Source organism: Leptosomus discolor, chromosome 20 (genome assembly GCF_034619465.1).
Source record: "Leptosomus discolor isolate bLepDis1 chromosome 20, bLepDis1.hap2, whole genome shotgun sequence".
Lineage (NCBI taxonomy): Eukaryota > Metazoa > Chordata > Aves > Leptosomiformes > Leptosomidae > Leptosomus > Leptosomus discolor.
In genome coordinates, this window is record NC_141410.1 from 9041795 (window position 1) to 9063631 (window position 21837).

The 21837-nt window shown below is 46.0% G+C and overlaps 1 protein-coding gene across 2 annotated transcripts in view; it reads left to right on the forward strand.

Moving 5' to 3' along the window:
- Positions 1 to 15377, forward strand: part of MIB2 (MIB E3 ubiquitin protein ligase 2) — a 48917-nt gene extending 33540 nt beyond the window's left edge. Inside the window, exons 9-20 of one of the 2 annotated variants that reach the window (XM_086475997.1) lie at positions 301 to 405; positions 1141 to 1303; positions 2299 to 2432; positions 4392 to 4540; positions 5178 to 5334; positions 6046 to 6200; positions 6829 to 6955; positions 7043 to 7273; positions 9037 to 9215; positions 10988 to 11172; positions 11974 to 12039; positions 13839 to 15377. In XM_086475997.1, the coding sequence (XP_086332123.1) occupies positions 301 to 405; positions 1141 to 1303; positions 2299 to 2432; positions 4392 to 4540; positions 5178 to 5334; positions 6046 to 6200; positions 6829 to 6955; positions 7043 to 7273; positions 9037 to 9215; positions 10988 to 11172; positions 11974 to 12039; positions 13839 to 14080 (1893 nt within the window). In that variant the 3' untranslated portion in view covers positions 14081 to 15377. The remainder of the gene's footprint in view (positions 1 to 300; positions 406 to 1140; positions 1304 to 2298; positions 2433 to 4391; positions 4541 to 5177; positions 5335 to 6045; positions 6201 to 6828; positions 6956 to 7042; positions 7274 to 9036; positions 9216 to 10987; positions 11173 to 11973; positions 12040 to 13838) is intronic. The other variant, XM_086475998.1, reaches the window with a different exon arrangement.
- The last annotated feature ends 6460 nt before the right edge of the window (positions 15378 to 21837 follow it).

A 21837-nucleotide genomic window follows, 5' to 3' on the forward strand; every position in this document is an offset into this window, starting at 1 on the left:
AAGAAGAAAGAAGAGAAGAAAAATATTCTGTCTCAAATTCTTTCCCTAATTAAATGTGCACTTGGCTTAAAACAGAAATACCCCAGCCCTTGGACTGTGTTTATTTTGCAGTGCAGCAATTACAGATTTCTTGGTAGTCGTAGTTATGTTTTGTAATGCCTTGTTTTTTGAGTCAATGGGCTGCTTGGTTGGTTGGGTTTTCTGAGGGTGGGGGTGGGGTGGAGGGGCTGAATCGCTTTTTTTTTTTTTTTTTTTTCTAGCTTCGTCCCCCAAAAGCTTATGACTTTCTTTTTCTTGTAGCTCAACACCTTTTGGGTTGGTGATGTTGTCCGGGTGATAGATGATATGGAAACAGTGAAGCGATTCCAACCTGGTCATGGGGAGTGGACAGATGAAATGGCACCTGTGAGTGCGCACCAGTTCCAGGACAGTCCAGTAACTTCCTGAGTTTTCCCAAGCAGTTAGTCCTAGTCACTGGGCTTGCCTTGCCTCCAAGTATTCCTGCTGGTCAGGGAGCGCACAGACCTTTCTGGAGTGCTGAGGCCTTGCGAAATAAACTTTGCCGAGTGCTGTTGGCTATCGGTAGTGTGATCCTGTTGGCAGCACCCAAAGCAAAGCGGGTAAATGGGGAATCTGACAAAGGATTTGGCTACCGGTCAGTCAGATAAGAGGTTTCACTAACCAAAGCAAACAAGTCCTCTTACACCCTCCCTGATTCTCTGGAACGAGGCAGGAAAGTGTCCAAGTGGAAAAACGGTCTGATCAGACCAGTACGGCTAAAAAGCAGAATACAGGTGTCCTCCAGGAGCAATAAATGCGCAGAGGAAACCTTTCCCAATTTTATCTGCTCTCTCAAGGTTCTTCAGACCATGTTTTGTTGTCTCACCACCTTCCTCTCCAGACATTTGTAATGTGTCTGGGAAACCCTTGTTACGTAAAACCAGTAATAGAGAAACTGCTCAGAACCCTCTGGTGTCCTTGAAGAGGAAGCTGTCTGTGAGTGTGTCACTGTTCAGTGCTTCTTTTCACACAGCAGGAGTGCCGCCTGCGAAACCACCCTTAGAAGCATTGCATTGGTTCTGAGATGCAAAGCATGCTGCCTCTTCCCTTTTAAAAATCACTTCTCTCTTTCCGTTGCAGACCCTAGGGCACATCGGCAAAGTGATCAAAGTCTATGGGGATGGAGATTTGCGAGTGTCGGTTGGAGGGCAGTCCTGGACGTTTAACCCAGCTTGCCTGACAGCCTATCAGAGAGATGAGGAAGCAAACCTCATGACAACGGAGAATGCGAAGGAATCCAAAAGTGAGATAGTGAGAACATTGACGTCTGATCTGTCAGGGGCTGTGAAATGGTTGCTCTGGTGTGACAACCACCACACTCTTTGGACGGTGTTAAACTCCAGCTGCCTCCTCTTCCCTGGGCAGGGCTCCAAAACCAAGCTGTGCCTTACTGGGGAAGCAAAGCTGGCCTTAACAGCAAAATACAGAATTTAGGACTCAGGAATACTAACCATAGCGCTGCCCTAGGTTCAGCATTTGCTTCTGCCTTGATCTGTCTCAATTTCCTCCTCTGTCCTGCTGCGTTTCCTGTAGGAGAATACTAATTCTTGAAATATTGTGAAATATTCCCACGTCCTTGGGTGGAGGTGTCATCAAACCAACAATTATTTTGCCCAGTCCACCCTGAAATTGAATTTGGCATCACATGGTGTGTAGAGAGGGTTTTGTCTGTTTTGTACATCTGCTTGGAAATTTCTTGTGGCCTCACCGTACTTAGTTCTTTTAGATGTCAGGATCGTGGGGGAGGGAGGACAGACCTGCCATTTTTTTTTTGGTTTGTACATGAGTCTTAAACTGTTTGCTCAAGTTAGATTTCAGGGAGAACTTGCATACGGGTCCAAGCTTTTTAACTTTGCTCTGTCTGGACAACTGAAACACCTCTGTCCTCTCAAGCACTCAAAAGTCTGTAATTAGAGGGCCCATCTGAAAAGACCTGTATTTCTTCCCTACGGCATCCTTTCCGAAACCATGCATTCCTCTTCAGATTATTTGCCTTTTAGTAGTAAATTTCTGGTCTTCTGTAGCAGGCTCTCGAGTCTTTTGGGTTCTCAAAACGTCAGACTTGTAAAGCGAAAGTTCTGTGTAAGCCACAAGTCTGCAATGCTGTTTGTGTGAGCTGAGTGGTAGAGGCACAGCAGGCCCATGCTGTGGTTACACAGCTGTTCCGTGCCAACTGTATGCACGTGTACACCTGCTCTTTGGCCCTCTTAACCTGTGGCTGTTTCTCATCCCTACCAGGTACTTTGATTACTGTACTGGAGAAACTGCTGTCGCAGAAGACAGAGTCAGAGCATGCAGGCTGCCTGGTCATTTGTGCAGCGCTCAACAACGCAGCTAAAGTTCGGGAGCTCCTTCAGAAGTACCCAGACAAGGCAAGTTTTGGAAACATCCCGAACGGTTACTTTTTGGAGACATCCTGAATGGTTATTTGTTGTTGTTGTTCTTTAAAATACTGTCATAAACTTTTGTAGTCAAGTGGGGAAGAGGATGGGAGAAAAATAATAGATTTTTCAGACCTAGTATTAGCTCCTAATAGCTGGAAAATCATTTTTGCTGCAATTTAGGATTAAATTTGTGTGTTAAATATGCACGGCTCCAGTTTGTGGCATTAAATCTGAACTAGAGTTAAGTGCTTAGAGCACATTTCCAAAGCTGGCTTTTCCCAGATTTCCTATATGGATACTGTACCTGTGGAATTAGAGGGAGAGGTGTTTATCTATATGAAAACAGCAGCAGGATGTCCCGAGTATCTAGCCTCTGTTTGAAAAGAAAGCTGTGGGTTGTGTCTGGCTGAATGTGTCCTTAGATGACCTTGCAAAATGGTATTGTTGGAGTCAGGAAAGAGAAAACTGCCCAGATCCTGATGCTTTGTGTGTCTGTGCAATGTCTTATCTCATGTCTGACTGGAGCAGGGAACTGGGCTTGACTTGTTGCTGAACAGTTTATGTGCCTGCAGAGTGCCAAACTGCTAGGATCACATCCACTCAAATCACTGCTCTTTCACGCTGCGTCTTTGAAGGTTCAAGCCCCTTCAGTGAGGGGTGCAGGGTTTATAACCAGGTTTAAAAAGGAGAACAAGAGAACAAAGTATTTCAGCAGTGTCCTTGGAAACCATTGTTAACAAAACGGGGCGATGTCTGCACAGCTGGCAGGAGCAGCTGGATGCATGAACCAGGAAAACTAGGATCAGTTCTGAAGGAAGCCCTGTGAAGCTGATGTAGTGATTACTTGTCAGGTGTTTATTATAGTTCTTTGTTTGTAAAGTGAATGGGACCTCTGGAGATGGGAGGATAGAGAAATACCTGGAGTTGTGGAATTTATCCCAGATAAGAAAGTGCCAAGAGTCAGGAATCCGTTATGTTACTAGTTATTTTTATTAGATTTCTATTTCTATTCTAGTATTTATGTTAATAAATCAGTTATTTCTATTAGAGTGTTAGAAACAGCAAGAGGAGGCTGGATTTGAGGCTCACTTAGTAGTGCAAGTTGGAATTGCTTGCCAAGGCCTTTCCAGCTTATCAGCATTGTCTTTCTGTATAAATGGAAGAATAACACAGTGGCCTCTAATGCCTCCTTGGCTAAATTACTCACGCAGCATTTTGAGTGAATCAAGGGAAGTCTTGCCTGTCCTGTCCTGCCTGCTGCATAGAACCAGCTGTAGGAAAAAACCCCTTTGTTCTCCTTGCCAGTCTGCTGAGGTTTTGCTAGCTCCTTCATCTCTTCTCCTTAGCCTCCCGCTGATTTCAACAGCTTCTCTTCCTTTTTTTTCCTTGCCTTTCATACAGCCTCTCTTTGTTCTTCAGTCCCTTTAATTCTCAAAAAATCTCACTGCAACACTTCAACACCATGATATACCCTCCAGCTGTTGTGCCCAGTAAAGTACCTGGAGTAACATAGAACAATGGGGACTTGGCGTCTTCAAAGCCTCGTGCAGAGCTAATTTGATCTCCTCACACGTTTTCCTATTGGGAAAGGAATTGTTGGCAGAGATGTCAAGAAGAATTCTGCTTGCAGGCATAGAGGGATTTGGCATCAGAGCTGCAATTAGAGCCCTGGCTTCCAGCTCTGTTCGCTTGCTTTTCCCTTCTTGACTAAATGTGCTGTGCCCTTCCCCTTCAGAAGTATTCTGGGACAAGGTCAGCCTTGTAGTTGATGTACAGAAAGCGGAGCCAGCAGGGCACGGATTCTGCTTAGCATTTCTGAGCCCGCAACTGCTCTGCAGCTAGCGACTTCCATCCTGCTAGGCCTGCTCTAGAACAGAGCTGAGGCCTGCCCACAAGGCAAGGTCTTTCCTAACCAAGCTGCTGGCTGGCTCTCTGCCCTTCCTGCAGGTCGACGCGAAGAACCAAGGTAGGACTGCCCTGCAGATTGCCTCTTATCAGGGGCACCTGGATGTCGTGAAGATTTTGCTGCAGGCCCACGCCACTGTCAACCTAAGGGATGAAGAGGGGGATACAGCACTGCACTACGCAGCTTTTGGGTAGGGTGTCTTTCTTCTTGCTGTCCCTGATACAAGACCTAAAGGGCTGCAGAAGGACATTTCTAGGTGTAGATGGGCAGTCGGTGCGAAGGGTTGTGGCTGATGGAGGCTTTTCTCTGATTTTACCTTATATTGGAAATTGGCCTTTGAGCTTCAGGGCCGCGGGTGCTTTTCTTCGTGCACTAGTTTAACCTCCGCAGCCAGGTCAGCTCCCGGGCTAGAAATTTTGTTTGGAATCAGAACAAGTGATAAGGAAGTTTTGGCGATTAGAACTTTTTCAGGGGGGTGGGGTGTTGTTTGTTTGTTTGGGATTAGTTTGTTTGGTTGGTTTCTGTAAGTGTACGTGTTTTCCAGAGCAAGGTGAAAGGTTGAATTGTGTTGTCAGTTCCCAGGGAAGAATTCATCATTAAGAGTGGGAGATTCCTGTTGGTTTAAAGCAAAGAGAGAGCAAATTCTAGAGGACAAATTAGGAAGGTTTTGTTGTGTGGATTGTTTTTTTTGTTCTAATACTAAGATGAGGTGGGATGAGGTTGAGAGGATACAAAACCCGAGAAGTTCTAATGCCTTGCAAGGAGGAAGCATTTACGGTCTGCACGGTATTGACTCTAATCTGCCTTACTCCTTGCTTTTAAATCAGAAACCAAGCTGAAGTTGCCCGTGTACTTATTGGTAAAGGAGCCAGCGCAGACCTGCTCAACAACGCAAAGTGCACAGCGTTGTATGTTGCTGTCAGTCAAGGATTCACAGAGGTGGTGCGGACCCTCTGTGAGCTCAACTGTGATGTCAACCTCCCAGTAAGTTTTGGGGTTTGTGGGGTTTGGCAGGGTGCATGGGGGCATGTGTTTGGATTTGGGGGGCATTTTGAGGCGGGGAGGTGTGCTTCTTTATGTCTTAAACCATTTGTTGCTTTATAGAAGGTCATTCTCATAAAATGCACTACCGTGCATTGCACAGAGGAAGAGTTCCTCTAACTTGAGTACTCTGCAATTCCAGGTTTGGGTCTGACCCTTCATCATTGTGAGTCTGCTCAGCTCGACCCAGTAGCATTCTCTCTGCTGTGCTGGACTCGGGCTTCCAGTGAGAGCTGACCTGCCACTAATGTGTGGTGTTGAAACGCTCCTGTTCACAGCAATGAGGAGTGATGAGATTTTTTTAAGACTGGCATTTAGTAACTCATAGGGCAGTGATGGTGAATTGGACCCATCCCATTTTTAGGGCGTGCTTGTGTGATGGTGGGACTGGACTGTGCTGGGTTGGTCTCTCAAAGCTACTTAGGAACGTTAGCACGTGTCTACTCGGCAGCTGGTTTCAAGCCCTGGGGAAATTATTTCACAAAGGCTGTGAAACTGCTGTGGATGCCAGTGACATTTGAATGTTTAGCCTGGAGTTGATGTGAGCTGGTGACACGACATATGTTCTTGTCTTCAACTGTACGTCGGGGTGAGCTCTTCCATTTGACGCTCTGACGTAGGTAACCCCTATTCTGCTTTGGTGTCCTTGTATAGGATTCCCAGGGAGACACCCCCCTGCATTATGCTATCACTGCAGATTACAAAGTCGTTATTGAGATTCTCACTGAAGTACCCAACATAGACTTCACTGTCCAGAATTGTCAAGGCTTCAACTTGCTCCACTATTCTGCTCTGAAAGGCAACAAGCTGTAAGTGACCTTTTTCATTTTTTTACTGCTTTTACAGATGTTAACTCATGCCTGCTGTCTTAACAGTAAGAAGGTAGCAGATGTAGTTCTAGGTGGCTAGGAAGGAAATGGTTGGTTATACATTTCTTGGGTTTAGGATATGGCTAGGTATAGCTGTTGCCCTCCTTCCCTCCTTCATGCATTCACAGGAACTGCTGCCTCCTTTCCCTATCCCATCTTTCTCATACCTACCTAGCTTGACTAGGAAATCTGTCTACTTCTGAATAGTCTCCTTAGATGTTTGGGTTCACGCATGGAAGGACAGGCAAAGGTTTGTAGTAAACGGTACTTGAAAAGCATGTGTCTAGCTGAGAGCCTCTGGAATTCTTCCAAGGATAAATTTGCTCATTGTTTTTATAGCAGTGTGAGTTTACCCTGCTTTATTAAATGATAGCTGAGGGCTCTTGTTTTATTCTTGTAATTCAATCTGTGAGATAGAGGGAGTGTTCTGCATCACAGGTGCCAGCTCATGATGCTGCCTATTAAAACATGAACATTCATAACTACTGAGCAGAAGCCTGTCTCTTCTGCATTGTTTTCCTTCCTGGCAAAGTAACTCTTCTATCTCTGTTAACTTCCAACACTCTAGAGCCATAAAGAAGATTCTGGCAAGAGCTCGGCAGCTGGTTGATTCCAAAAAGGAAGATGGCTTCACTGCCCTGCACCTTGCTGCTCTCAATAATCACCAAGAAGTAGCAGAAATTCTCATCAAAGAGGTAAGAAACAAAACAAAACCACCACCAACTCCCATCTGTCCAAACTCAGCAGCAACAGCTCACTCTGATGCAATTCTTCTCTTCAAGGGTCGCTGTGATGTCAACCTCAAGAACAACCGTAACCAGACGCCTCTGCACCTGGCTGTCATCCAGGGACACGTAGGGATGGTGCAACTGCTGGTGAGCGAAGGCAGTGATGTCAATGCTGAAGATGAGGATGGGGACACAGCCATGCACATTGCCTTGGAACGGCAGCAGCTAATGTCTGTCATGATGGAGAAGCGTGAAGGGGAGATGGGGTTGTCCCTCCTTTCCAAGGTGAGCTGGGAGTGGGAGAAATTCTAGCACCCAGGTCAGGAAAATGCTTGATGTTAGAATGCCAGCAGATAGTGGGATCTAAGGGCACAAAGGAAGGCAGGGAGAGTGTGCAAAGCCAGTCCGGATCTGGAGTGTGGAAACAAATGTTGCTTGTGGGAAAGCAAGAATAGATCCTCTGAGGCCTCTGAGGGTACGTTTGAATTTATAGCATGAAACTTCACATAGTCAGACAACAATTCATACTGTCTCCCCCGATATTTTTATTAGCATTGTGCGCTTCTTTCTTGACATGGGAAAGGTCATGAATCCAGATGCAGAGCCAAGAATCTTGGGTTTAATTAATGCCCCAGAACCACAGCAATTCATTTCTGTCTGATGGCATGGAAAATATGAGGATAGCTAACCACAAACACCCCAGTTATCTGCAGATGTAGAGCAGAATGTGAGAGGTGAGACCTATCAGGCTGAAGGATAAAGACTACGCTGCTACAAAGCCTGAACGGGATTTCATTGTATTGCTCTCTATTCATGGGTATGTAAGGCCTTTTGGGAAGGGCCTGAGATCTAGAAATCAATGCGTGATATACCAAGGACCAGAAGCTTAGTCTGGCTTTTTTTTCAAAGGTATTAAATTAGCCCCTCAGAATGTTCTGCCATCTGTGTAAATACCAACATGTGCACACACCAGATTGGCGGTGCAAACCGAGAGTGCAAACGTTGGTGGTACTTTACGGATGGAGTGAGAAGGATTCCATTGTAGGGGTAATTTAGTACGCTGGAAAATCTGGCTTAGGCCTTTTTTATTGTAAATTGAACTGATGAGAATAAATTAAACCGACGTTCTGAAGGGTTGCGTGCTGTGTGTCAAACCACCCATTCCTCCTTTGTACCTGTTGGTGCTTGAAGAAGCCTGGTGCATTGCTCTTCTTCCACTCTGCTCATTACCAGGCTACCAGTGTTGATGGCTCAAGTGCATGGCCAAAGATGCTCCAGCCTCAGGTTCTCAGGCTCGTTCAGCCCCTGACATTCCACAGAGACACCCCACACCAGCTCAGCGATCGCTTCTTTCTTCTGCATTTCTCTGCCTGCAAATTTGAGCAGAGGGGTCAGCAGCAAGGGTGGGTTTTATTGTCTCATGGCAAGTCTGCATAACGGCTTTGCTAGCTGTTGGGTCGTAGCTTGTGCTGGGGACAGCCGAGAGCTGGTCCTGGATGCAGGAAGTCTTAAAGCAACATGAGGGATCTGTGCGTGTCATTCCCAACGCTATTTACAGGAACGTTATACCTAGATGCTGTAGAGTCCTTCACGTCTAACTGTACTTGCCCTGATCTGCATAGCCTGGTCTTTTAAGTCAGTGGAAGATGTTCATTGACTTCAAATTGGTTTGGACAACGTACACAAAAACTTGGCTTTTTAAATAGCTGTCACTTAGGGCTCCGTACACCAGCTGCTCCTCAACTGGTGTGGACTGCGATGTCTTTGGCATACTTTTTACTACCTCAAGAAGAGAATGCCTGTTACTATGATTAGTAATGACCAGCACCAGTTAGGACCAGTCTTAGGCACTCTTGTTCCTGAAATGCAAGATTTGAACCTGCTATTTACACGCTGAAGGATCTTTTTGTGTTTTTGAAAAAGAACGCTGAGTTGCGCTTTAAATTGTAAGTACAAGGATTAAGACTTTGTTTAGAATTTGATACAGATCAAAGCCACATAACAGAAACTTCTTCTATTAACAGAGAGTGTTTCTCAACATCTTTTAGCTGCAGGCTTCTGGCTTTCTGGGAAATGTAGAGCTGAATGTCGGAACTGCAATTGCGTGTTACTTAGCACAAGAAGGAGCAGATATTAATTATGCAAACCATCGGGGAAAGTCTCCTTTAGACCTCATTACAGATGGAAGGATTGTCCAGATCGTCAAAGACTTTGCACAGAAATTCAGGTAAACCATGTCCTCTGGAAACCAGCTGCAGTTTGCTTCCTTGCAAAATGCAGAGTGCTCCCGCAGCACCGTGCTGTCACTGCATGCAGGTGTCGTCTCAGCAGGGATGAAGCATCTTTGAAACGCTTTGGATGTCGGTCTGAGCACCTCCTGTTTTATCTGGAGGTGGTTGCTGATCCTGTCTTTCTGGAGGGGTTATTTAAGGGTGGATGCTGCCATTTGAGAGAGGGAAAAGCAGGCTAATACTGCTTGGTGCAAACTGGGCCTCTTGACTTAGAGAGCCCTGAGGCAGTCCAAGAAGACTGGCCACTGAAGCCAAGAGCAACTTCTCTCTTGCAGAGTAATTCTAAGTTCTCTTTTACTTTCATTGGATTCTGCAGCTACAGATATTTAAAGTCTAAACAGAGAGGAAGTGCAACAGAAGAGTGGGCACCAGAACCTACAGAATTTATTCCAGAGCTCGATAAATGCTTGTTTTTCAACTGATAAGAGAAATAGCTGAGAAAATGCCAAAGGGAGAGTAGCAAGTCAAAGATGGCTTTATCTCAGGTTCTGAGAAAAACATTTGTTTGGGTTTTGACTTGGCAAACACGAAAGCAGAGTTCTGTTTGATCTGAGGGCACAGAGCCACAGTCGTCACCCCTGGAGGAGGAACCACGCAGCAGCTGCTGTCATTGGCCATGCTTCTGGTCCACTGTAAATAACAGGTGAAATGTGTCCCTTTAAACATCTTCTGTAGGAATTTTGTCAGTGAAGTACATGTTGGATTAAGTTGTTTTTTGCTTAAGGAGCGCCAGCTCTTTCAGACTGACACTTCTCATAACAGTGTACTGGTTTCAGCTGCTGTGTTGGGGTTTGACCAGAGGATATGGGTATGTGTCTGCAGAGTTAAGGCAGCCACTGCAGACCGAGTGCTGCAAGCTAGCTCATAGGCCTAAGTACACCATGGTGTGTCCCAGCATCAGGACAGGATAGTTAGCTGTACCTTCTTAAGCTGCTTGGTTAATTAATATGTCAAGAAGAGGGAGAGTATCTGGGGTTTATATGCATTTATAATGAAGCTGCTGGCACTTTGATAGGAAGCTAGATAGCAGTTTTCTCCCCAAAATGTACTGACTTTGTGTCAAAAGACCAAAAAGCATCCCTTCAAATACTCCCAGTGGGACGAGGATTTTGTGGCGGTACTGAAGGCATTTGCTTAGTAAATGGCCATCCTTGTCCCTTCTATTCAATCATTAATCGTTCTTGCAGTTTAGGCAGTAGGTCTAGCTAGCAGGAAAGGTAATGGATGGATTGGATGCTGAGGGATTTGGAGCTCATAATGCCAGGATAGAAGTCTGAATCTGAGCATGTGTTATGTAGGAGGTAGGCTCCCAGGCAACGACCTGAGGCACTTTTCAGGAACATGCAAATACAGAGGATCCTTAGGGCTGCACTTTTTAAATAGCTCCTGAAGGCTGACTCTTCCCAGCAGATGATGGTACTGTCAATACCATACTGTTGCCCTCCAAAAGAGCAGTTTCAGCTTGGGTAAATATTAGTCATCTGTGCTTTTTCCCTTTTTTTTGAGATAAAACCAGTCAGAATCCCAGCTACTACAGGCTGAGTCGGTCCCACCAGGGCAGTGAAGGTTCACAAGTTTATGCTACCTGAGCATCTGCTGCTCTGTCTCCACGTGGAATGTTTGCCAGGGATCAACGCAACGTTATCTGGTTGCTGAAGGAGGGCCTAGAGTATGTGGCTCAAATTTTGTTACATGTTTGTGGTTGCAGGGAGCAGCAGGTTTCTTCAGACAGCTCAGCCATCACCTGCAGCCTTCGCCGTGTGCACACCACCCCCAACACGATGACCAACCTTAGTGTCTCGAGTGTGGCAGTCCCCACAGAGTGCCTGGTCTGCTCAGAGCTGGCCTTGCTCATCCATTTCTTCCCATGCCAGCACAGTATCGTATGTGAAGGTAAGTCCATTCTGGGGTTTTTTTCCTCTTTTTTTTTTTTCTTCTAATATGTCTTTCCTGTTCCACCACATAGCTTCCATAGCCGGACTTTCATAAATCAAGCTCTGTTTAGACATAAAGCTAGTGTGCTGTTTGTGTCCCAAAACAACCCCAACAGGATTTCAGTGCCACCATCTTATCTAAGATGTCCAAAGCTATCTACGAAAAGCACAGAGTGTCCTGACTACCTGCCAATTGGGACCCCAGGCAGCTTTGCTTGTGCTTACAGATGCCCTGGATAATTCAGAAGGAAAGCCAGATGTTTCAGTTCTAGCTAGCAGTGCTTTATCCATCAAAAACCTCCCGAAAAGGATTTCCCTCTTCTCTGGCTTTTGTTACTGGCTTGGTCACACTTCAGTTGTTTTAATGGCAGCCTGCTCAAACATACCGGCAAGTTTATGATCTCACAAGACACTCACAGTCTGACCACAGGGAGTTTGGTAAGGACTGTGTGCCAGAGCTGCTTCCTTTTCCCTGAGAGCAAAGGGGTGTGTTGATCCGTAGTGCAGCAGTTCCAGTAGCACAGAGCATTGAGGACTTAAAGGAGTTGTATTTGCCACTGGCATAGGAAATACTGAACTAAGAGACTAGGACGTAGCTCAGAAAGAAGGTAGTGTCCTCATTTCCATGTAGAAGCAATCTCTTAATCATCCAGGGAGGTCTCAGGCTGTTCAAAGCCGATGTTTTTGACTCTGTGGTCTTCCTCTTGATTCTGGCATCAGCGGGCTTAATTGTGATCTCTTCTTGTGTCATTCATGGTAGAATGCTCCAGGAGAATGAAGAAGTGCATCAAATGTCAAGTGACAATAACCAAAAAGCTGAAACAAGGTATGTTTGCTGTTCCTGCTGTTAAGTGCTGTGGGAGGGGTCCTGCATAGCATTACTTTGAGCGGCATCGAGGGTTTTCAGTGAAATGAGCATGAGGAAGGGAGTTGATTTTGGGTGTGGGGGGGTGCCTGTTGCATTGACCACCTTTAGAGAGGAAAAGGTAGATTCTCTCAGGTGTCATGGGCCAAGCTCAAGCGGCCTAGACAGGAGAGGACATTTGAGAAAGCTTGCCCTGGGCCTGGCTTATTTTGTGTATTGAAAGCAAATACCAGGCTCTCCATGTGTCAGTCTAACCGTTTTCACGGGCGGTGATTGAACAGTGAAAGTTTGTGAGCAAGGAAAAACTGCATCTTGTGAAAGCCTTGCTTCTCCCTTGGCTGAAATTACAGTGCCTACAGCTGAAATTAGCACTAGCCAGCTATCCAGGAATCATCGAGCTGGGTTGTTTCGATAAAGCTCTTTAGCCCATTAAACAGATTGTCTTCTCTCCACGTTACTCAGTGTCCAGAATGAGCAACGTTACACGTGTCGGCAAGCTGGAAGCAGATTTGCTCTTGCCTTAGAGTTAATGCAGGTTGCCCACTGAAGCTTTTTCTGTAGCGGTTGTGAGAGCTGATGTCTTTCTAGCTGAGGTCACTCTTAGGGCAAGTGCATACGAGAATGAATTGCCTGTCCTGCTGCTCATGGCTTAGTGTTGTGGACTCCTTTGTCGGAGTCAGGCTGTAGTCTTGTGACTTGATGCCTGGACAAAAGCATAGGGGAACCAAGAATCAGTCACGTGGCATTGGACATACACAGCCAGCCAAGACAGAAATTTCTTTGGAACTCCATAACGCAAAAATAGCAAGTTTACCTGACAGTAGGCTGGAGTATTTGTCAGTCTGGCAAGAAAATAACGATGAGAATTCCAAATGAAACGTGCATGCAGATTTCCACTGGAGGAGGAACATCAAGGTCTCTGAAAATATCAGCAGGACTTCCCTATCAGTGATGTCTTCAGTGTTTGCCCTTAGCAAGCTCCCCGTCCCCAAACTTGCTTCACCTTTATGGATTTGAAACAACTTCTTGCACCACTGAAGTGCAACTAATTCTAGGATGTTGGGGAAAGGGACATCTATGTTGAAGTGTAAAGCTACCTAATCAAAGATCAAGGAGCAGAAGATTAACAGTGGGCTGTGTTAAGCTGAAACCAGGAGAAGCCTATTTACCTAAGCTGGCAGTTGTCCAGCGTTTGGGGTTCTTCCATTTCCTAGGGCTGACCAAATGACTCTATTTGTATAGCTTCATGTAAGCAAAAGCCAACATAAGTGATATCAAATGGTTTCTTCTTGTTTTACCATGTGTATCCTGAAAGACTTAACCAGAAATTTGAATCCCAAATGTGAACAGGAGGTTGAGAGAACATAGCACTCATAGCACTGTAAGTATTCCTGGACTCATATGGCACAGCATCACAACCAGCTTTGAATGTTTTTACTTGAAGGTAGCAGCAGCAGAACACCAAGGCAGGACTTTCAGACAACGTTTTGTTTCCTTTAAAAAAAAAAAACTCAAACAGAAACATACACACACACACACACAGACCAGCTGAGCAGCTAAATGGAGGAAAGCAACACTGTCCAGTCTGTAAAAAGCATCATCTCAAGCTTTTTATTTGAGGAATCCCTGGATAAGGCTCAGTGAAGAGGGTTTAGTCTGACCTAACTGCTGCTCTTGAGGGGCAGAGTCAAATTAAGGAGACAGCGCATGAGGCAGAGCACACTAGTGACTAACCCTCTTCCTGCTCTCCACCCCTGCAGACAGCACCGAGGTGGAGTGCAGCCCGAGCTCTGAATCCACGGATCAGAGGAAGCTCATGGAGGAGCTGCAGAACCGCTACCGGCAGATGGAAGAGCGCATCACCTGCCCTATTTGCATCGATGACCAAATCAAACTGGTCTTCCAGTGCGGACATGGCTCTTGCCCAGACTGCAGCACAGCCCTTACTGTCTGCCCCATCTGCCGGCAGGCTATCCGGGAGAGGATTCAGATCTTTGTCTAAGGATACGCTTGCTTCCCTTCCCCTTCCCACCTCCCTCCTTTACTCCCTTTTTGTTTGCATTTTAGACGAGAAGCGCTAGTCAGGCTGATGTGTTTGGCTACCTGCAAAGCCATCCTGAGGGGGAGGGAAGCGAATAACTGATGAGACTTGGGTGGAGGTGGAGGGAGTCCCCTCTGCTTACAGCGTCCTGAGGCCAAGGAGCGGTGCTTGAGGGCAGGCAGCCCCCTCACCCTGTGCTGCTGATCCGGCAGAAAGACCCGCAGTGAAGAATATTGCCTGTCTGCTGAAGGCCTAAGAGACTTTCAGACCGGAGGCGGATAGACTTCCACATGCGGATGTTTCCAACGGCATCCAGCGACTGCGTCGTGTCTAGCGCCCAGCAGATTTGCAGCCTTGCGTTGCTCCGAGAGGAGGTGCTGTAGGAGGATCTACCTTGTCCTTTGGCAGGCGGTGGCGAAGCGTATGCTTGCGCTTCACGTGGGCAGATACCAGAGGAGATCGGTCGTGGCATCCGTTCTCCCCGATGCCTGTCAGGGGTAGGGAGGTAACGTCCTACGACGGCGTGCTGTCGGAGCTAGGGCTCGTGGGCTCGGCAAGAACTTGGACTGGCAGAGGCAAATCTGGATGTAATGAGATCCTAAAGACAAGAGTGTGTGCCTTAGAGATAAAGTAGTGAACACTGATTGGAGAAAATACGTTGTTACAACAAATATTTCTAACCTCTAAGTGACACTCTTCCATATATTTTTTTTTTTTTTTTTTGGCACACCTGTGTGTTCAGAGACTCCTGAGCTTTCTATCCATAATGCCAAAGGCAGGTGTTAAATACTCCAATCAAAGTGTAAAGAAAATAAATAGTAATAATTAAGACATGAGAAAAAGGGATTTCATTTTTGTTTCTTTGTTTTGCAGCAAAACGTAATAAAATAAAGTATATTTTTTCCTGAGCATTAAAATGAATGTACGAACAGTAGCTGAAATACGGATCCAGCTGTATTGTGTTTGACAAACTGTCTGAAAATTTTATCCACTGAATCCATCCTGTAAAGTAACTGTTGGAGGAAGCAGCAACCTGTAGGGCTAGTGTGCCGTGCGTGTGTGTGTATGTGTACATACGTGTTTGCGTGTGTGATGTATCTCTTCAATGACGCAATTATACACAAGCATACTGTTTGTAACGTATTGCAAGCAATATTTAAAACAAGCAAAAATACCGTGTTCCTCTACTATCTTTGTTCATTAGCAAAGAGGTGGCAAATATTTTAAAGAATTTTTTAACTTTGTGGAATGTATGGTAGTCAAAGGAGTGTTTATTGTTTCTTCACAATCCCTTGGTGTTGTGGGAAAGCCTTGCGTCACAACCTCTGACTCTTACAGGGAATCTTTGTCAAAGTATTCACTTGAGGCTGTTACAGTTTCAGTGAAATTTTTTGAGCTGTGAAAACGGATCAGGTTTAACGCCTGAATTATTTGTCGGGGTTAGATTTAACACCCAGATAACCTAAAGCTGAATTTCAGAATCAGCTTTGGTAAAAATCAGAGGTCCAGATACTAATTTGCTTGCTTCCTAGAAGTTCATGTTAGTGTAAATTCCTTTGGAATAAACCAGACATTTCCCCGAAATGAGTGCTGTATTGTGGTAGGGCAGTGATAGGAAAGTACCTTGCAAAGGCTGTTTTCAAAAAGTACAAGATTGAGCCATCTTTGTAATGTAAGAGCTGCTTTAACCACTATTTGTTGCAAATCAGTAATTTTCCAGCCTATGTATTACCCCAATCCCATGCTAAGTGTTTTTGGGTTGTTTTTTTTTTTTTTGAAATGTAGTTCTTTCACAAGCCTCTATGTCAAATCCAAAAGCAGTTTACTAAAGGTAAAACCGGTCGATACTTCATCGCGTGTGTTACATGTCTATGTGTGCTGGCACTTGGGGAGGAGGGGACAGAGGTGGCAAACTGTTCAGTATCTGCTTTGTTACTCTCATCTCTTATGCCTAAGGTGTCAGTTTATTCAGGAAAAAAAAATGGCAGGGAGCATCTGCTTCATTTTTTTTACTAATCTCTTTGGATACTAAAGGAAGAGAGGTTTCCAAGTGATTATTCTCCCTAAAGGAAAAAAAAATGGTAGGAAGACCACAGCCTTTGACTTCCAAGCTGTGCAGCTGTTGCAGAAAATGGAGATTTCTTTTTTTTTTTTTTTTTTCCTGGCTAAGGAGAAGAGATTTGGTAGGGAAAGAAGAGCTCCCCGCAATTTTACGTTTGCATTTTTTAAAAGACAAGTTCCATTTCAAGATCTCCTGATGTTGTTTTTCTATCTGAAGTTCACTGGCCAAATTAGAGATGGAATTTTGCACAGGATAATATACCTGCTTAAGAACTACAGCAGCAGTTTGTAAACGTAGCATTCGGATTGGGAGTATATTCTGTCATTGCCCTGTTCCTGCTGTGATTGCTTTTGAGGAGCACGAGCTGAGCCTTTAAGCACCATCTTGACCCTTTCATTTTCCTAGTAAGAAGAAGGGAATTGCTGCACCACAGCAGAGAAGAAACAAGATGGTCAGTGGAGCCACAGGAACGAGAGATAACAGAAGGCAAGCAGATGCCTGTATGTGCCAGGTATGTTTTTGGCAAGCGTTGCCCCCGGTGACAGGATTGGCTCCGTGGGAGTCTGAGGCTTTGGAGAAGTGAAGAAGGTTCTGCTGTTTTCTCTTTCCCGATAAGCCTGCTTACGTGGAGGGCCGCGCTCAGAGAGTGACTTGTGGCTGATGGAGCGCCACGCTGGGTGAAACGGTTAGCTTTGTGTGCTTGCTGGTTCGTCTGCTTCACGTGTAACCTGGCCTGTGCTCTCAGCCTGCAAAAAGAGTTTCTCTGCTCCGATCCAGGCTTGAATGGTAAGTGTGAGAAGAAAAGGATATCTGTAGTAAGCAGGAAAAAAGCCAAGAGCCTGGACTGAGGTTAGGAGCTGCGTTAAGTTTAGCTAGGGATTATGGGAGAGGAAGGGAGGGGGCAAGGTGGGGAAATGTTCCTCCCCTTTCTCCTTTTGCTACCAGTTGCTATTCTTGGTGGTTACTGGAACAGCAAGGGGCCGAAGAGAGGCAAGGAGATATCAGAGCAGCAGGCAAATGCTCCTTGAAAGCCAAAAGACAAATATTCCCCTTACTTTAATCAGCGTGGATAGTGAGTAACTTTCTGCTTGGTGTTTATAAACAGTTGGTCTCCCACAGAGGAGACGGACAGGTCTGCACGTGAGCTGGGGAGCTCCTAGTTTTCACCGGGGCTTCTGCCATCTGAAACGCAGCTCTGTACCTTACAGCAGTGGTTTTGAAAGGGAAAGATCTTGCTGAGGCTTTCTGGTGTAAAACTTCAGCTATCAGACGGCAGCTCATCTCGTACTCGGAACCAGGGTTTCTAAAGCGCTTCCTTTGGAAGTGTGGCCAAAACTCTGCGTTTTACAGGCAGCAGGAGATTGAGGGAGCAGAGGGAGGGAGATTGCTTGTCGAAAGGCAGAGTCAGGAAAAGACCCCATCTCTCCTTTGATTATGTTCCCACTAGTCCATGCTGCGCCCAGGGTTTCAGGAGGATTACAGGTTATTAACAGAGCCCGCCAAAGAGCAACAACAAAAATATCCCCGCCCAGGGAAGCGATTCTTTCTCCGTTATGGACACGCTTTATTATCTCTGTGTTGATAAAAATTTCTCCCTCATGTCGTTACTGAAATTCTAGTCACTACGTGGCCATGACTGGACTGCTGAGCTTCTGCCTAGGGTCAAGACCGTGTCTCTTTGGTAACACAAGGTCAGGCCAGTACAGGCACTTCTGAGAGCTGCAGCTCCAAATTGACAGTTAAGCAAAATATTCCGTTTTCTTTGCCAGCTGGAGCGAGCCCTTGTTTTCAGCTCATTTGCTATTCAGCAGACCATGGATTTTTCTAGGAACATCAGCAGATGCTGATCACGAGGGGCTGCATGATAGAAAGTGGGAGACTGCTTGTGGACTAAAGAACGCTCTTACTCTCCCCCTCCCTGGGGAACGTTGCTCCCTGCTACAGCACATACAATCCTTTTTAGTCCATGACCCACTGAAAAAGTACAAGTTTTAACTGCCGTTCCCACAGGAACCATGCAAGAATGTTGGGTGGTTGGTTTGTTGTTTTTTTTTTCCCCCCAAGTTGTGAGATGAAGGGATAAATATGCAAGTCCTTTTTAAAATAAGAGCTATATGAGGATTTGCTAATTCTTTTCACATGGGCCACCAAGGAGCCAATATGTGGTAAATCACATTCAGCTGTGTGCACTCCCCCTCCCCTGCCTGTGGCCTGGATTTGGACTGGTGCCCTCGAGATGAAACGCTGATGCTTATGCTTTGAGCCATCAGACATGATCAGATGTTAGGTCCTTCTTTCCCTGCCTTCCCCGCCTCCACGTAGAACTCCCAGTTGATGACAGAGGAAGGCGACGGGAGCAGTTTGTTCCAACGCTGAATAATACGCACATAATCCATGAATAAATAAGAGGTTTCATGAGAGGTGAGATTCGGTTTGGGTAGTCAGACAGCTGCAGTTTTAGCGCTAACGGTTGTTCTCAGGGTAGCGCCTCTTAGCGTGGGTATAGATATGTTGTAATCGGTTGTTCTTGTGTCGTTTTGGGGACTTGAATGAAGCGGTGCCGGTGTGCTTCCTGGCTGCTGCACCAGGGCTAACCTTCCTCTTCGAAGTGGCAAATGTAGCGGAGAGAACCATTTAGGAATGGTGCTGAAAGCAACACTTGGTAACAACGCTGAGTAAAGGTGAGGAGAGAAATGCTGAGAATGATCCATGGAAGTGGGAAAGTATTTTTGAGCTAAAATTTGCCCTTGGGAACGTTGCCATATGTTGTGCGTTATACAGCAGCTCCACTTTAAGCTAAACATTTCAGCAATTAAGATTGGAAAGAGCAAAGCAAGACTGAGGTGATTTAGCAAGGAAAGTGCGTGGTGGTGTGCAAACAATCCGGTCCTTCATGTTCTCTGTAGTCTCTGGTTGACCATTGTAGGTTTTCTGCGATGTTATGCAACGTTCATTCCCTTCTGACAGCTGTTTAGAGCCTGCTTTTCCATCTGACATTTATTGCACGCAGAGATCTCGGGATATGCATCCCTGCCTGTTTGCTTAGAAAATCCCAGCTCCCTAGAAATGATATCCAGGTCCTGGTCACTGCTGCCAACAGCATGAAGAGAAAGCAAAGTGAGTTCTGTACCCTGCCTTCCTTTCCTATTCCTCATTACACCATATGGATTCCCTCAAAGTGTAATGTGTTCCATTGCTTTTAGACACTGCGCAGAAACCAAAGCCAGGAATGTTTTTCTGTCCAAACATAGGCAGGATGACAGTTCTCGCCTCTAGTCCAAACCAAATATCTGCACTTGAGAACCTGAGACCTCTAAAATCCGTCAGAACTCCGAAGTCACAGCAGCATTTCTCTGCACTTGTATAAAAGCGGTCCTTTCAGGGGCTCAGGCTGCCTGACAAAGCCCGGAGAATATTTTCAGCTGTTGGAAAAGACAGAGGTAAAACTTCTGACTAACTTCTTGCCCTTGGCACAAGGCAACAGTGGCTCCCAGAAGGGAGTCTGGGGAGTTGTCTCAAGCATCTGAAAGAGGCTTAAATCCTGACAAGTGCTGTAGATTGGAGGCCACTGATGGCTGCATCTGAGAGTCCTTTAAGCACAAGTATCTCTTGGGAAAGCCATGTTATTCTTAACCCAGGGCAGAGAACAAGGAGGAAATGTGAACAGATGTGCGCTCTGGTCCTAATAATCCTTAAAATACCTACAGAAGAGAGCTGTCCTTGAAAATTAGCCACAGTATTAATGAACTGAGTATAAACCTGAAACTTCTCTTTTTACCAGCAGCAACGCTGAGGGTTCTGGCCACAGCTTGTGCACCAAAGAACCGAGACACACAGTGACTTTATCAGGAGCGTTGCTGGTGTGCGCAGCATTACGTTCGTGTGCCTCCCTTAGCCCCGCAAGCTGCATCTGTACGTTCTGAATACCTCGGCAGCTTTCCTCATCTGACTCTTGCTGCCCTAATAACTGAGGTTTGTCTTGGCCTCGCTGCTGAGCTGGTTTCTGACCAAATATTTGGCTTAAATTTGAAAAGTTTTGAAAGCATTCTGCAGCCAGGGGTTTGGTAAAGTTGGATGCACAGGCGCTGAATTTCTGTGTGGATGGGCACAGTGGATTCCCAGCATATAGGGGGAAACTGAGCTATGTGCTTTCCAAGAAACCTTCCTCTCTCACTTCTGATCCATCAAGGTGTATAACCTGCTTGCTATCTTGACCGGGAAGCAGGATCCTAAATGTCTCAGAGGTCATGAATCATCTCTGCAGCTAAAGATTCCCGTTCACCCACCACATGTGGTGCAAGAAGATAAATAGCTGATGTACAGGGTGGTCTGTTTCCCCATTCAGAATATCTCAGTAACTCATGGAAAAGTTAGCACATGGCTGTGCTAACCTTCAGTGGCTGCATGAGTAAGTATTCAGAAACAATGAGGTCCTCAAGAATACACTTCTGCTAAAGCTCTAGATACTAACTTGGGGAGGGGGCAGGTCTGAGCTGAGAGGTATTTTCCAAAACTTTTCCTTTCTTTACGCTGGGACAAAGGAAATTCTCAGTTCTCTCGAGCGACGTGGTTGTGCGAGTTCTCAGCCTGTGCTTTAAAACTCGGGTTCATGAGTTTCATCTTCTAACTGGGTGCTTGGAAGACTTTACATTCCTGCTCTGACCTCAGGCAAGTCTTTTCTCCTGCGCAGCACTGTGGGTCTTAACCTGTAAGGTGCAGATAACAGCCCTGCCCTACTTTCAAGACCAACATGAGATTAAATGCTCAGAGAGCCCGTGAGGTGCCCGGATCCTCTGGCAAGAGGAGCGGGCACACGGAGCGGTGCCCAAGTTAAAATCTTTGCCAAACGCTGCTGCCTCTCAGTAGCCATACGAAAGGCGGACGCACTTCACGCAGTTACGCAGTTCCACGGCTGAAACTCAGTGTTCTTCCAGCGCTGTGTTTGCTCGCAGTATTTTTCTTTCGAGCCAGTTCTGCTTTACTGGAGAAGAGCTCTTGGCCCAAGTTTTTGAGCCCCATTCCAAGGCAGGTTTTTACTTCGAGGCTCCCTTCTCAATCAGTCTTTCTGCAGATGTGTTCTTGTCTACAGACTGACAGAAGCTTGTTCAGTGGACTTGAGACATTGATAAGCGTAGGAGCGTGCTGTTAGCAGTTTCTCGCTTCGTGCTGTGGCGTACAGCCTAAACCACAGACGGAGGTGCATTTGCACCACTCTCTGGAGCTCCCGACAAGCACTTTTTCAGAGTGCTCGTGCACAGGCGTGTTTCATTCTGCCAGCTGTGCTGCCGGGGACGAGGTGTAAATATCCCAGAAGGTTGCAGCTAACCGCTGGGATGAGCCAGTATCTCAGACTGCTGCGGCTGACTGCTTTGGTCCCCAGGACTCAGCGCCCTGTACCCTTGCTTTCTGCTCCTTCTGTCCCTCCTAGTTCCAGCTTTCCGTTGTAACTCTATCCGTAACTTACTTCCACGTTACTCCTTATTCTCTCCTTCTCCTGGGATCTGAACACTGGCTGCGCTTTGCCCACTCGCTGCAGAAAACGTTTTTTTTTTCTCCGGAGGGGAGCTTGGTGAAAATTGAAGAAGAAAATTGTCATGAAATTGTACACGGACTCATTGGTCGTATTTGTTCGGAGTTGTTAAAAAGCTCCAGACCA